The following is a 12,879-nucleotide window of genomic DNA, read 5'->3' as shown; positions in this document are numbered from 1 at the left end:
GTTTGAAGTCAGTATAGAAAACACATCTTAAATTAGTAAATTGGCCAGCACTTTTCTGTGGAATCACAAGACCTTCTGTAGCTTTTGTCAGTTAAACTATTACTGAAACACAGTGAGATGTCATTTCATCTGGCCAGTGCACTTTGACACAAGGGTAGACTTTTTTTGCAGTTCTTGTAAGAACTTGTCTTATTTCATAAGAATTGTGAAATATGCTTTTATATATGTGTATATTTATTTTCTCAGTAAGAATTTATTTCCAAATTAAAAAAAAAGGAAAATAATTTGGAGGAGCTGTTCACTCCCAAGGGTGCACAATGCACAGTTTTGGTTACTAAGTGCAATAGTACTAGAATTGAACTGGCAAGAACTGCATTTCGTTCAACTCTTGAAATAGAATATATAGTTCTCTGAATGATGTGTATAGCATCTCTCATGGACAGACTAGTCCTGGCTGAATAAGATGAACAGTTTTCTTTTCTGAGACAAGAATGATGCAGCCATGAATCACCATACACTCAATCAGTGATCCATTTGTTAATGTGTGCACTGGCCAGAAATTTTAATTTTCTTTACAAACAAACTTATTTCTGAGTCGCTGCTGCTTATATTCAGTTAAGGGTAAATAACTGTGGTAAGTGTTAAGTTGTCTCTTCTGCAAGTTCTACAAGGAAAAAGCAGTGTGGCATTTATGGTGAACTGTGGCTATTTCTTATCTTACCCACTGTATTTTAACTGTTAAAAGTAACTGTTATCAAGGCAAGATTTCAGGAAGAGGTAGTATTTTTTGTCATCTCAAATCACATACTTGGGGAAGACATGGGCAAAATTCTTCACGTTAAACACATGCCATGGTTTATGTTGCATCTTTGGTGGCAATATCAATTTAAGCAGCCAATCTATTGCTTGAATCCTGTTTCTATATCACAAGCTGCATACGCCACAGTTGTAATGGAACAGTAGTTTCTATGTCCATGGTGCAAACTGGTTTGAGAACCTGGTTTGGCTTAAAAAAGACTTTTGAGGTATTTTCATTCAGACCCCTTTCCTTATCTGATTGACAGTCTTGCATATAGTGTAGATGGAAATGAATGAACGTGAAGAGCAGCAGTATTTTGTGATTATTGCTGAAGAATTCCTTCACCCTGGACACAGCAAACACCAAGATACATCTAAAGGATGGCAACAACTGCTGAATATGTTACCTAACTATGTTAATCTATCATGATTTAAAGGAAAAAAGGAAAGTTAGTCGCTTAGGAACAGAGAGTTACTAGGAAGGGCATAAGTGACAGCGAATTAATATCTGTGGAATAGCAAAACCACAGATTGACGTGACTTTAAGCAGCCCTCTCCCGGAAGGGACTACTGGGGCCCAAAAGGTGTGGCTATCGGTGTGGGATGTCTCTTTTATTGTTGCGGTCCACATATGGCATATCATATGGGGGATAACAATGAGAAAACCATGATAAGCAAGCAAAGAAACATTTATATTATGCTTTTGTGGTTCCACAGTCACTAAGAAATACTGCATTTGTACACTGTCAAGTCATCCGAGTTCACCAATTGGCTTAGATTAGGGATGGAACCACAATTGCATTTGTGTAGCTAAAATATCAAACTTGTACCAGTCTGTTTTTTTGTTGGATCTGTGCAAGTTATGGGAAGACAGTTAGTACCTGGTCTAGTGTAAAGCCTGCTAGGTAAAAATCAGTCTACATTTTTTTTTTTTAAATTTAATTCATCGAAGCAATTTACACTAGATAATGTTTTGTGGCATGTGAAATAACTATTTTTGAGTCCATAATTTTTAGTGTCCAGTAATAACATTAATTTAGTTCCAAGTCTTGTTCTCTTGGTGACAGGCTATGGAATGTTTATGAAAAACAGTCTGATAGTAACTGTGTCTCTGTACTTCATTACTCATGTCAGATTATCCTTACGAATGCTGGTTGTACATTTCAAGTATTTTGTGTTAGTTTATGAAGATAATCCTAATAAAGGGATAATGAGTTGCAATTCAGAATAGCTATCTCAGCACAGTAGATGAGGTGCGACCTTCCTCCAGGTGTGAACTGAGAAGTTAAAAGGACTTAGGGAAAGATAATAATGGTGGTGTTTAGAGATTTGTTTAGATCTTTGTTGTTTAAATCTTGCGTCTTGGGCTTTGGCTTTTGCTATGAGGACGCATGGAAGGATGCAGCAGCTAGACATGCTAATTCTTATCCCTCTTATTAACACTTATTTTATCCCTCTTTTTAACACTTATTAAACTGATTATCCCGTGTACCTGATTTTGCTTTTGCTGATTACTTTCATTGTCCCTGGCCAGGCACAGGTCTTGCTGTCCTGGTTCCGGCAAGGATGGGGTTAATTTCCCCGAGGAGCCGGCAGGGGAGGCAAGTATTCCATACCACGTGGCCCATGCCCCGCTATAAAAGCTAGCCGGGGAGAGGAAGTCAGTTGCCACTCGGGGGCGGGCTGCGGCCGTTCGGGTCCGGTCGGTGCGCTTCGCGGCGGTACTGTAATCGCGTTCTTATATTCCTTTACCGGTGTTATTGTTTTTCTTTTTTCTTCCCTTTGTCTGTTCCGTTAAATTATAATATTTCAACCCACGAGTTCTTGCCCTTTTCTGCTGATTTTTCCCGCGGCTGTGGGAGTCGAGCGAGCGGCTGCGTGGTTCTTTGTTGCTGGCTGAGGCCAAACCACGACACTTGCCAAGAGTAGTGTTTCTCCTGTTCAATGTGTTAGTGCTCTTTTGTATGTCAGGATTAATCTCAGTAAACACTGGTAGGACAGTACACAATTGACAAAGGCTGTGAATTATTGCCAGCATTGCTATGTAGCTCATCCTAATGTGCACAGTTCCCAGTGTATTTTGAGTTGAAAGCTATAGCTTTTTTTCTTCTTGTTGGTTTTGATGAATTGTGACTTGCCTTTATGTTATGTAGCTGTAGTAAAAAAATCAAACAAACAAACCCTCAAAGAAGCAAATATCCACACCACAAAACAAAATAAAAGAAAATCCTGAACCAAAACAACCAAACCCCAGCCCTCTTAAATGGATCTTTCAGTCTGCCTTGAACCAAATAGCTTGCTTGCAGATGGAAAATACAAAATGGAAGATTTGAAAAAGAAAGCAATGACTAAGCATTTTGTGAGTACATCAATAGATTTTTCTGAGCTATCTGCCATTTTGAGTTTTACTGTTTTTCACTTGTAGAAAAGCAAAATTATTAATAATTAGTAGGATACGTGCTCTTTTTTGACTACTTTTGGCTTTATTTCTGTTGGGGGAAAATGTAGAAGAAAGTTGATTTTTGAAAAAGGGCATCTTCTCACGGGGAAAATACGCCTATGCTTCCTTCCACTGGGAGCAGAAGGAAGCAACTTCCAGTTCTGTCTAGAGTTTCTTGGGAAATAATGTTGTTTTGCATTTTGTGACAATGGGAGGGAAAATGCCTATGCCTGAAGAAAAGTCATTAATTCAGATGTGGCTCGTGCAAAAACTTTTTACGAATTTTAGCTGCAAATTATATTGAAAACAGTCTGAGTTCTACTAAAACAACATGCTTTTAAAAAAATTTACTCTTTTTTTCTTGTTTTAGGTTCTTAAAAGTCTGTTTCTCTACTCTAAAAGTATGTTCTTCTAAGACAGATTGTACTATTCGCGTGCTTAGTGAAACATTCCTAACATGTTTTAAGTTAACAGCTCAGTCCTTTGCTGTGGAACATGAAGTTGTGTTTACCTTTGTTATTCCTCTGGAGACTGCTCCTAAACGTGGTCGTGCTGGACAGTATAACTGCAGTGCTGTCAGGCAGCGGGAGCAGACTTAGATTTTTATTTTGACTACAGGTCTTTAGAGTTCTGTTAGTGCGGAGTCTAAGTGTTTTATGTTAGCCTCACTTCCCCTTCATGATAAGGATTTGGGCTCTTTAAGCATGCTTTCTGATATGACTGGAACCAAATCCGAATGATCATCTGGCCAAGGGAAACTTAGCTCATTTGTACTTTATTTTTTCTGGTTTAAAGATATTGACACAGAGAAGATGATTGAAGTCCCAATAGGGAATATTATTGCTTAAGCTTCATTGTAGATTGAATAAAGGAAGATGTGATGACCCAAAATGTAACTGAAAGGATATAATTATAAGGAGAGCTCTTTATTGTTTTTAGCAGGCCTTGATACAGGAAAAATTGGAGGAACCTAAATTAATATTGTTATCCAGAATTATTTCTCATTGCTCCTTTTGGTTTGCTGTGATGGTAATACATTTTTCTTTAACAAGAAAAAGTGTCGAAGTAACTTAATTACTAATAAAAGTTATTTTCACAAGTAACATACCTGCCAATTTGTCCTTTTGATATTGTCTAACAAGTGATTTGCTGTTTTATTTGCTGTTAAATTTTCTTTTTATTGTTTAACTTTGCTAAGGACGCTTACAAATTTTTGTATTACTTCCAGTGTTTTGGGAGAGCTGTTGAATTTACATATTAATTGAGCCTGCAAGTAGAAAATTATTTCAAGGACATCCAAATTGGAGGGGAAGAAAACAGTCAGTTACTACGATGGATAGTTTGGATTTTGCTCTTCTGATAGAGACACAGGCACTGAAAACTCAAACGTGATTTCAGATATGTAAACTACTGAGTTTTGCATCCATTCATAAATTTCTATATTGCTTTTGATGACCAATCAACCAACTATCAGTACTACGATTTTACTCTGTGCATTTGCAACTAGTGGCATATTGCATCTTTTTGTATGTGAAATACAAGGAAGTTCTGCCTCCCAGCCCAGGCTCTCTGTAATTAACAATGACCTGCTAATATTAACGTGAATCAGAGAGGGGCTTTTGATAGTTTTAAATACTACACCACTCACTTAGAATTGGAATGAGTGATCAAGCAGGTGGAAAACAATTTATCCAGAGTTAATAACATTATGTTATTACTTTATCAAGTACAGTTGGCAGTTTTGTTTGATGGATAAATATTTGCAATTTATGAAGCAAAACCTCTTGCTAAGTGGCACCTACTGCATTAGACATTCACAGTTCGTATGGATTTAGGTATCTTGTTTTTGCAAAATGAGCTCACTAATTACTAGCAAGTGTTTGAAGTCAAAGAACTTTTTTTTATCGAGGCTGATGTTGAATGAACAATTGAGTTATGAATACACAGTGTCATTAACTGATAACATGGAAGTCCTAATGTTCTGATTTTTATCAGGAGGAGCCAGAAACGAGTCTAATTATTAGACTGGGGAGTTTTTCTAACGGGATTAACTGCAACAGAAATGCTTGACAGGAATAAAACCAAAAGCAGTAAACTAAAGCTGCTTTAGCACACTATAAATAATAACAATAATTAAAAAAGCACTTGTGATTGATGAAATTATATTAATACTATGTTAAACCTTTGCTCTTCAGAAAGTGAGTGAAACTAAATGGTAACTCAGATGTGTTGCAAGCTTTTTGTGTTGTGATGTGTTAGATAAAGCATCAATATTAATCTAAAACTGCTTACATAACCAGGCAAACAAATATTTTTGCCTGTTCAGGTTTAAATAATCACTCTGTGAAATCTTTTGATTTTGTACTTCTTGATAATCCCATTATAAGGAAAGTTTGTTGTTAGTTCAATTATTGTTACTGATTTTTAGTTCGTAATTTGCTGAATAGTTTGTAAACTCAGAATTAGTAAGAATTATCAGTCTAGACAAATCATGTCCGTGCTTAGTTTAGCTTTTTTATGCCACACTGATGAATTACTGGATTTGAAGGACTCCCTCTAATATAAAAATAAATTGGAAAAAATACTTGAAGTTCAACTCAGGTATAATTTATTTTTTATTTTTAGTCAATGATGTCAGCTTCTGGCTTGTCAAATTGAAGCTATTTTTTCTGTTTCCTTTGATTATATGAAAAATACACGTCGTCTGGAATAAAGCACTAAATTAAAAGCAAGCACTAAATTAAACAAATTGAACTAAACTGCCATATCTTGGGGAACTTCTCAGGCGAAGAGAGAGAAGACAGAGTGGTAATCCAAGAAAAGGAAAGCATGAAATTCATAGGTAGTAGTGAACTGCCTCGAGAAGGGTAACTATGAACTCTTAAGAGATTTGGCAAGAGTCCAAGTCCCTGTGCTATTGTTGAAGGTAGTGGATTGATAATAATCTTCTTCAGCTGTTACTCCATTGCCTCTACTGTTCTCCTAGCTTTGGATGACTATATGAGGAGGTATTTCAAGAGTTGCTGTAACCTGAAAAACATGTTTAAGGATATTGTTGTGGTAGCCTGCTATGCCCACTAGAGAGGCCAACCAGTCCCCACTTCTGTTTTCATCTAACTACTCCTGTTAAAATTCTAGCTTTTCTTGCTCTACCCTGGGACTGCTCATCTGGTGCTCCACCTGATGGTGGCCCCCATCAGCATGCCTTTTCTTTAATACAGGAGTCCTAAAGGGAGGATTTACTTGGAAACTTCTAGAAGTGGAGTTTTCTGAAGAGTCTTTCTTTTCCTATAAAAATAATTCTACAAACCCTTTTTGGCTCAAATTTCTTTGCTCTAAGGCTACAAGTGGCATTATCAGTTCAAGGTACCCTTGCCAGGTATATTATGTACTGATGGGTCATCCATCACAATTGAAACTTTCATTCAATTTTAGAGTATAATGTTTCGGATAGGAGTAGCTAAAAATCTTGCCGAACTCAGATTTTAAGTTTCTTTTAGCCTTGATCCCTGTTTCTGCTAGTTTCCCAACACATTCTCTTGATGATAATGCATTGCTGCTACTACTTAGATCTTTGCTGTTTGGAAGCCCTTGTCCTTTTGGACTTCTTCCTCCTTAAGCTGTAGGCTTACACTTTACTTCTGTGTAAGAAAAATTAAAGACCGCAATATCATCTTTAACCTTGATTTGAGTTTTATTGTTTCTGGCTTCTTTTGCCAGGGAACCAACTTAAACATAGTTTGCTCTGTAAATAGGTATAATTTTCATCCTTGTCATTCGTCCATCCCTGTTCGCTTTCATAAACATCCTGCATCAATTGGTGCTTTCTTGACAGTCTGAATCAAAAATGGAGAGCACAGACATAGCTAGACTTCGTGTCCAAGGAGGCCATGCTTGAGGCCACACTATTTACCTATGCACAGCAACTTGTGCCACAGTGTAATTGTGGTAGTTACGCTCTTTTGACCCCTCACAGATTTGCCTGGGATCAGTGGACTTCGAGCTCCAATCCTATTAAAACTCCAAGTAAGAGTGCAGAATGTTTTACTCATGAATTATTGAAAAGTTTAGTGCAGTTTGTGCATTTTGCATTATTCCCAGTTCAAAATATTGTGATTAGTTTGTAACCGTTGAGTGCTCTTCATCAAAGAATTAAACTGAGAACAGAAGTTAATAGATGTATTATTAGAATAGATTGCCATAGGATCTCCTTTGACAGGAATAAAATTGGAGAGGGACTTGTTTTTTGTCCTATTGAATTCAATATCAAAACCTACATTTCAAGGCGTGAGTCAAAATTATAACAGTGTCTGTTCTTAATGGTCAGTTCAGACTAATGCATAAGCAATGAGATGCACTACTTGGAGAGTATGGTAAAATTCAAAATATAAACAAAAGTTGATACATGTGTAAGAAACTTTATACTGTGGGTTTTTTTTTCAGTTTAGAATACAATTATCTCTTGGCTTTGTTTTTCAGGTAGCTGAAATGCATGGGGAACTGATTGAATTCAATGAGAGGCTGCACCGTGCTCTGATGGCTAAAGAAGCTCTTGTGTCCCAGATGAGACAAGAACTAATCGATTTGAGAGGGCCAGTAAGTGTTTGTTTGTTACTATGTAGAATAAGAATTCCAGAATACTCTGGAATAAGATCAAAACCATTACTCGTGATAATATAAAATATATATTAGCTTATAAGAAAAAACAGCTAATAACACATCTGTTAGTGTCCTGGTTCCGGCAAGGATGGGGTTAATTTCCCCGAGGAGCCGGCAGGGGAGGCAAGTATTCCATACCACGTGGCCCATGCCCCGCTATAAAAGGAGCTAGCCGGGGAGAGGAAGTCAGTTGCCACTCGGGGGCGGGCTGCGGCCGTTCGGGTCCGGTCGGTGCGCTTCGCGGCGGTACTGTAATCGCGTTCTTATATTCCTTTACCGGTGTTATTGTTTTTCTTTCTTCTTCCCTTTGTCTGTTCTGTTAAGTTATAATATTTCAACCCACGAGTTCTTGCCCTTTTCTGCTGATTTTTCCCGCGGCTGTGGGAGTCGAGCGAGCGGCTGCGTGGTTCTTTGTTGCTGGCTGAGGCCAAACCATGACAGTTCTTTGTGGTGCCCAATGTGGGGCACGAAGGGTTGCAAAAACGACAGATCTGACCAGAGCTTGTTAAAATGAATTTCTTATATGCATTTCTCCTATTAGTTAAATAGTCGCCGGTTACAATGTTGCTTCGTTTGTTTGCATGGCTGTGTTATGTAAATTCTTATATGTTTTATGTACTCCCCGTGATGCTGGTTATCTCGGGGAGAGGGATCAGGACTATCATTTTGCTGTCTTGTGCAATATCAGCTTGGAATTAGAGGGCAGGGAAGGTAAGCAGCTGGGATCCCTGTCTAGGGAGGCGGGCATTGACAAGGCAATTGGGAAAAAGACACAAGCCCTCAGCCTCTGGAGGTGACTCCTGTCAGGTGTAAGGGAAAGGTATCCTTTCAGTGAAGATGTTGTATGTCGTCCAAGCAAGTGGACCACCATGGAAAAAGGTATCCAGTACCTAAGGGAAATAGCTGTACGAGAGATGATTTACTTCGACCCAGATAACGCGCAGTTACCCACAGGTCCTGATGAAGTCCAGTGCACAAGGCCCATATGGCGGAAGTTTGTATGGAGCGCACCATCATCATATGCCAACTCCTTGGCAGTGATGGAATGGAAAGGTGAAGAGGGACCAACGGTGGATGAGGTGGCTGGACGACTCTGTCAATATGAAGAAAGCCTATCTTCCCCCCTTGTTTCAGCTGTGGAGAAACTGTCCCAGAAGGTCCAGCAACTTGAAGAGAGTATGTCCTACTCCCCACCTGTACAGGCCAGCATCTCAGCTACTAGGAGCAGGTGTTTCCCTACTCAAGAGGGACAGTATAGGGGGTACACACCACGAGGCACCCTGTGGTTTTACCTGCGTGACCACGGAGAGGACATGAGGAGGTGGGATGGACAACCTACCTCAACCCTACGGACACGGGTACGTGAGCTGCAAGGAAGAACAATCACAAAAGGGGATCCTGCCAGGAAAAGTGCAGCTCCTGTTTCCAGTAGACAGTTCCCCAGACAGAATGGAAGGCCTGATCTTACCTCGGATCCTCTTGAAGGGACTTCCAAATCATTTTTGCAACAAGTGAGTAACGTATACTATGATCAGGATTAGAGGGGCCCTGCCTCCAGCCAGGTGGGGGAAAGGGACAACTGGGTTTATTGGACTGTGTGGATTCGATGGCCTGGCACATCTGAGCCACAGGAGTATAAGGCTCTGGTGGACACTGGTGCACAATGCACCTTAATACCATCAAATTACAGAGGAGCAGAACCCATTTGTATTTCTGGAGTGACAGGGGGATCCCAAGAGTTGACTGTACTGGAAGCTGAAGTAAGCCTAACTGGAAATGAGTGGCAAAAGCATCCCATTGTGACTGGCCCAGAGGCTCCATGCATCCTTGGCATAGACTATCTCAGGAGAGGATACTTCAAGGACCCAAAAGGATACCGGTGGGCTTTTGGCATAGCTGCCTTGGAGACAGAGGAAATTGAACAGTTATCCACCTTGCCTGGTCTCTCAGAGGACCCCTCTGTGGTAGGGTTGTTGAGGGTCAAAGAACAACAGGTGCCGATTGCTACCACAACGGTGCATCGACAGCAATATCGCACTAACCGAGACTCTGTGATTCCCATCCATAAGTTGATTTGTCAACTAGAGACTCAAGGAGTGATTAGCAAGACTCGCTCACTCTTTAATAGTCCTATATGGCCAGTGTGAAAATCTAATGAATGAATTTGAATGAAGTTCAAATGAAGTTTGAATGAAGTTACACCACCGCTGAGCGCTGCCGTGCCAGACATGCTAGAGCTTCATGCTAGAGCCTTTTGAGAAAGGGAAAAAAATAGTTCAAATCCTTCTGAAAGCTGGCTTTGCCATAAAACGAAGTAAGGTTAAGGGACCTGCACAGGAGATCCAATTTTTAGGAATAAAATGGCAAGATGGATGCCGTCAGATCCCTATGGATGCGATCAACAAAATAGCAGCTATGTCCCCACCGACTAGTAAAAAGGAAACACAAGCTTTCTTAGGTGTTGTGGGTTTTTGGAGGATGCATATTCCAAATTACAGTTTGATTGTGAGCCCTCTATATCAAGTGATGCAGAAAAAGAATGATTTTAAGTGGGGTCCTGAGCAACGACAAGCTTTCGAACAAATTAAGCAGGAAATAGTTCATGCAGTAGCCCTGGGGCCAGTCAGGGCAGGACGAGACGTTAAAAATGTGCTCTACACTGCAGCCGGGGAGAATGGCCCTACCTGGAGCCTCTGGCAAAAAGCACCAGGGGAGACTCGAGGTTGACCCCTGGGGTTCTGGAGTCGGGGATACAGAGGATCCGAAGCCCGCTATACCCCAATGGAAAAGGAGATATTGGCAGCATACGAGGGGGTTCGAGCTGCTTCGGAGGTGGTTGGCACTGAAGCACAGCTCCTCATAGCACCTCGACTGCCAGTGCTGGGCTGGATGTTCAAAGAAAGGGTCCCTGCCACACATCATGCAACTGATGCTACGTGGAGTAAGTGGATTGCACTGATCACACAGCGAACTCGAATGGGAAACCCCAGTCGGCCAGGAATACTGGAAGTGATCATGGACTGGCCAGAAGGCAAAGATTTCAGAATATCACTAGAGGAAGAGGTGACACGTGCAGAAGAGGCCCCACCATATAATGAACTGCCGGAAAATGAGAAGAAACATGCCCTGTTCACTGATGGGTCGTGCCGTATTGTGGGAAAGCATCAAAAATGGAAGGCTGTTGTCTGGAGTCCGACACGACGAGTTGCAGAAGCCACCGAAGGACAAGGTGAGTCGAGTCAGTTTGCAGAGGTAAAAGCCATTCAGCTGGCTTTGGACATTGCTGATCGAGAGAAATGGCCGGTACTTTATCTCTATACTGATTCACGGATGGTGGCAAATGCTCTGTGGGGGTGGTTACAGCAGTGGAAGCAGAACAACTGGCAGCGCAGAGGTAAGCCCATCTGGGCTGCTGAACTGTGGCAAGATATTGCTGCCCGGATTGAGAATCTGGTTGTGAAAGTACGTCATGTAGATGCCCACGTCCCCAAGAATCAGGCCACTGAGGAACATCAGAACAACCAGCAGGTAGATCAGGCTGCTAAAGTTGAAGTGGCTGAGGTGGATCTGGACTGGCAACGTAAGGGTGAACTATTCATAGCTCGGTGGGCCCACGATGCCTCAGGCCATCAAGGAAGAGATGCGACATATAGATGGGCTCGTGACCGAGGGGTGGACTTGACCATGGACACTATTGCACAGGTTATCCACGAATGTGAAACGTGTGCTGCCATTAAGCAAGCCAAGCGGTTAAAGCCTCTTTGGTACGGAGGACGATGGCTAAAATATAAATATGGGGAGGCCTGGCAGATTGATTATATCACACTCCCACAAACTCGCCAAGGCAAGCGCCATGTGCTCACAATGGTGGAAGCAACCACTGGATGGCTGGAGACATACCCTGTGCCCCATGCCACCGCCCATAACACTATCCTGGGCCTTGAAAAGCAAATCTTATGGCGACATGGCACCCCAGAAAGAATTGAGTCGGACAACGGGACTCACTTCTGAAACAGCCTCATAGACACCTGGGCCAAAGAGCATGGCATTGAGTGGTATATCACATTCCTTATCACGCACCAGCCTCGGGTAAGATAGAACGATATAATGGACTGCTAAAGACTACCCTGAGAGCCATGGGGGGTGGGACCTTCAAACATTGGGATACCCATTTAGCAAAGGCCACCTGGTTAGTTAACACTAGGGGATCTGCCAATCGAGCTGGCCCTGCCCAATCAAAACTTCCACGTACAGTAGAAGGGGATAAAGTCCCTGTAGTGCATATGAAGAATATGTTAGGAAAGACAGTCTGGGTTAGCCCTGCCTCAGGCAAAGGCAAACCCATCCGTGGGATTGCTTTTGCACAAGGACCCGGGTGCACTTGGTGGGTGATGTGAGAGGATGGGGAGGTCCGATGTGTACCTCATGGGGATTTGATTTTGGGTGAGAATAGCCAATGAATAATTTTATGATGTTAAATGTTAAGTAACCTTGCTGGTGTATGTAGTGCTGGTGTATGTAGAGCGGCTGCGTGGTTCTTTGTTGCTGGCTGAGGCCAAACCATGACAGTTAGGAACACCTTACTTGGCATTTTTGATAGTGTTTTGCTTTTTAGCAGAACTGAATGTAAAATAAATATATTCAACAATAAACTGTTTTCTATGAACTAGTGCTTCACTTTGGCTTTTTGTGTTAAAAGATTGGGTTGAAATTTGAAAATTAACAGGGAGGAAACAGGAGTCAAGACTGTTCCTAATAGTTGTCCATCTTCTGAGGGAGGCATAATTTGATCAGTTTTGTTCATATGATTATGTGGTATTGCTCCTTACCTTTTTGTTTGCACTGGAAGCATTCATGCCTATTTTATCATTTACTTTGTGTAAAGTGGCTGATGACAGTTCTGTGTGTATTAGTGAAGCAAGATTTCATCTATAATTGTCAGCCTTTTAGATGGAAACAATCACATTACTGTTTTGATATGA

At 41.1% G+C, this 12,879-nt stretch overlaps 1 protein-coding gene across 2 annotated transcripts in view; it reads left to right on the top strand.

Annotated features, from left to right (window-relative positions):
• SNX29 (sorting nexin 29) overlaps positions 1-12,879 on the top strand; it is a gene marked incomplete at its 3' end in the record, with an annotated part of 142,224 nt that overhangs the window by 61,824 nt on the left and 67,521 nt on the right. For both annotated transcript variants that reach the window (XM_082490401.1, XM_082490402.1), the window contains exon 16: positions 7,718-7,834. In XM_082490401.1, the coding sequence (XP_082346527.1) occupies positions 7,718-7,834 (117 nt within the window). The remainder of the gene's footprint in view (positions 1-7,717; positions 7,835-12,879) is intronic.

This window comes from Vanellus vanellus, assembly GCF_965231255.1.
Source record: "Vanellus vanellus genome assembly, chromosome: 14".
In the NCBI taxonomy this organism is placed as follows: domain Eukaryota; kingdom Metazoa; phylum Chordata; class Aves; order Charadriiformes; family Charadriidae; genus Vanellus; species Vanellus vanellus.
The sequence above is the reverse complement of the archived record's forward strand: the minus strand, read 5'-3'. Positions and strand labels throughout refer to the sequence as shown.